The following is a 2,097-nucleotide window of genomic DNA, read 5'->3' as shown; positions in this document are numbered from 1 at the left end:
CATTCAATCAAATCCAACAATTACATGCACTCCTTAGTGCGAGGAATGTCAATTGGAAACAGTGATGGGGAAATAGAAAGTTAATTGAGGGATTAATTAAGGGTAATTAAACATTTTATTCATAATTTTATATCTTATCATACGATTAAAATCATGCATGGTGCTATACATAAAGTTGATCGATTAGACGTGTAGAGTTTTATAAAATTGATTCAGTTGAATTCTGAGAGATGCGAAATTTATGGTGTATTTTAAAATTGCCAAAATTTTACTTCTTTCTTAAAATTGGATGTTACACACAATGAAAAATGTGTGGCCTTGCATAAGCACAAATATAAGAGCAAACACTTGTGCAAGCACACAGACAAGCATGAGCCAACAAGTCGAGTGTTAGGGCACAAATCACGCATGAATGCAGCAGAGACGCTAAGGAGCCCACATGAATAGTTGACAGAACCAAGCAATCAAAATGTTAGAGATTGTGAGTATAAGGAGCACCACCAACTACAATAAGCACAAAGAAGAGTGCAAAGGGTGTGCACTAGATTAAGAATGATGAAACAAAACTACGAATGACAAGTGATGTTTTCAGTTCCTTACTGAACATTGGTGAGAATTAGGGTTTTTAGTTTTTTACCATCTATGGTTTAAACCATGAAAACGAACAGAATGAGAAAATGCAACATTGTTCTAGGATTTATGTTGGAAGCAGTTATCTTGATGTGGACATAGCGGATGCAATGGAAGTGGGCTATTGGTCGAGTCATGTTATCTGGAGGTGATTTTAAAACGTAGGGAAAATATGGGTTTGAGTTAATTTTAAATTGCTCAAATTTACTTTCTACTTTTCTGCTAGAAAAAAATATCCCAATAAAAAGTGAATTCTTCTACCAAAAGAACCACTTTTTTTAAAAACATTTACTGAACTAAATTTGCTGTAACATATCACAATATATCATGTCATTGGAATATTAAGGTTCAGCAAAGGTTTCCATCTAAAATGCGGAAACTTGGGTAACGGAAGCATGACCACCTCGTACAAAGAGCATGAACAAATTTCTGCAACAAATCAAATCGAAGTTATAAAGAAAAGTAGAAACCAATCTCAACCAGGAAAGAAAACAGTGCAATGTATAAAAATATCTTCACACAAAAAAAAGAGAAAAAAGAAGGTAGCATACCAAAAGTTGTTCTAATCTTCGAGTAACAAACTGCCATACCTATACATAATTAATGATGCAATGGTTTAAAAAACTTGACGTATATAAGCATGAATAGGAAAAATGAGAAACAACAACTTCTCACGTCTTGTATTTGGTTGTCATCAATATCTATGGGCTGCACATTTGCCACTAGCCTCAAAGAATTACTCAAGTCAAGATTCCTCTTGTTTTCTACAAGTATTTGAACCTAAACGACACAGGAAACTACTTTGTAATTACCATTCAAACAAAAACATACAATGTTCAATGACTTACAAGTCCATAACAAATTCTTCGAAGACCAAAGGGGTCAGCTGTGGAAGTAGGTTGACAGCCAGCGCCAAATAAGCCCACGAGGCTATCCAATCTGCTCCATTCATGGAACTTATTAACGTAATCTGTTAAAATCATATATAGCAAAAAATATAGAACTCATATGATTTTCTCCTCAACAAATGAAGTCAGCTAATTTTAGTTGAGGCAATTTAGCTCAGAGAGCCCAATGAGGTTTGAAGTATACATCATCCATTCTACTTAAGACAATAAATTTATTTTAATATAGATATAGAATTTGAAATCCTAACAAAATGATAAGGAAATTTCTGGCTTTTAATTTCAAAAGTAACTTGAGATTTATTATGCATAGTGGAAAAAACTTCTTAAAAACCAAGCAATTCTAACTAATTGAAAAGCCCAAAAATAGAGTGTTGGCCATCATACTTGCTCTCAAGGCATGGTTGAATGCGGCAACAATGAGAGGAAATGGCAAACAATGATTGCTGCATCACATAGATTAGGATTGAGATATGCTTTACAAATTAAAGTCATCTAATCATCGCTTATTTCCCAGAATGGATTGCGTTGGCAAATTTGAGACATCCAAATTGCGTGGGAA

At 34.0% G+C, this 2,097-nt stretch overlaps 1 protein-coding gene across 1 annotated transcript; it reads right to left on the bottom strand.

Annotated features, from left to right (window-relative positions):
* Positions 1-808: 808 nt before the first annotated feature.
* On the bottom strand, positions 809-2,091 carry LOC110038088 (glycine--tRNA ligase, chloroplastic/mitochondrial 2-like). The gene is made up of 5 exons (XM_020742853.1): positions 1,923-2,091; positions 1,479-1,569; positions 1,306-1,410; positions 1,182-1,220; positions 809-1,059 (listed from the first exon to the last, which is right to left on the bottom strand). The coding sequence occupies exons 1-5, from the start codon at positions 1,985-1,987 to the stop codon at positions 979-981; spliced, it is 381 nt and encodes a 126-aa protein (XP_020598512.1). The 5' UTR covers positions 1,988-2,091; the 3' UTR covers positions 809-978.
* Positions 2,092-2,097: the final 6 nt, after the last annotated feature.

Source organism: Phalaenopsis equestris, unplaced genomic scaffold (assembly GCF_001263595.1).
Source record: "Phalaenopsis equestris unplaced genomic scaffold, ASM126359v1 Scaffold230581, whole genome shotgun sequence".
Taxonomy (NCBI): domain Eukaryota; kingdom Viridiplantae; phylum Streptophyta; class Magnoliopsida; order Asparagales; family Orchidaceae; genus Phalaenopsis; species Phalaenopsis equestris.
The sequence above is the reverse complement of the archived record's forward strand: the minus strand, read 5'-3'. Positions and strand labels throughout refer to the sequence as shown.

Excerpts from the sequence above, each read along its gene's own strand:
- LOC110038088 (XM_020742853.1), bottom strand. The coding sequence starts at position 1,987 with ATGCAGCAATCATTGTTTGCCATTTCCTCTCATTGTTGCCGCATTCAA. Across the intron at positions 1,570-1,922 it reads CAACCATGCCTTGAGAGCAA|ATTGGATAGCCTCGTGGGCT; the intron begins GTATGATGGCCA and ends TGAATGGAGCAG. Across the intron at positions 1,221-1,305 it reads ATGACAACCAAATACAAGAC|GTATGGCAGTTTGTTACTCG; the intron begins GTGAGAAGTTGT and ends AATTATGTATAG.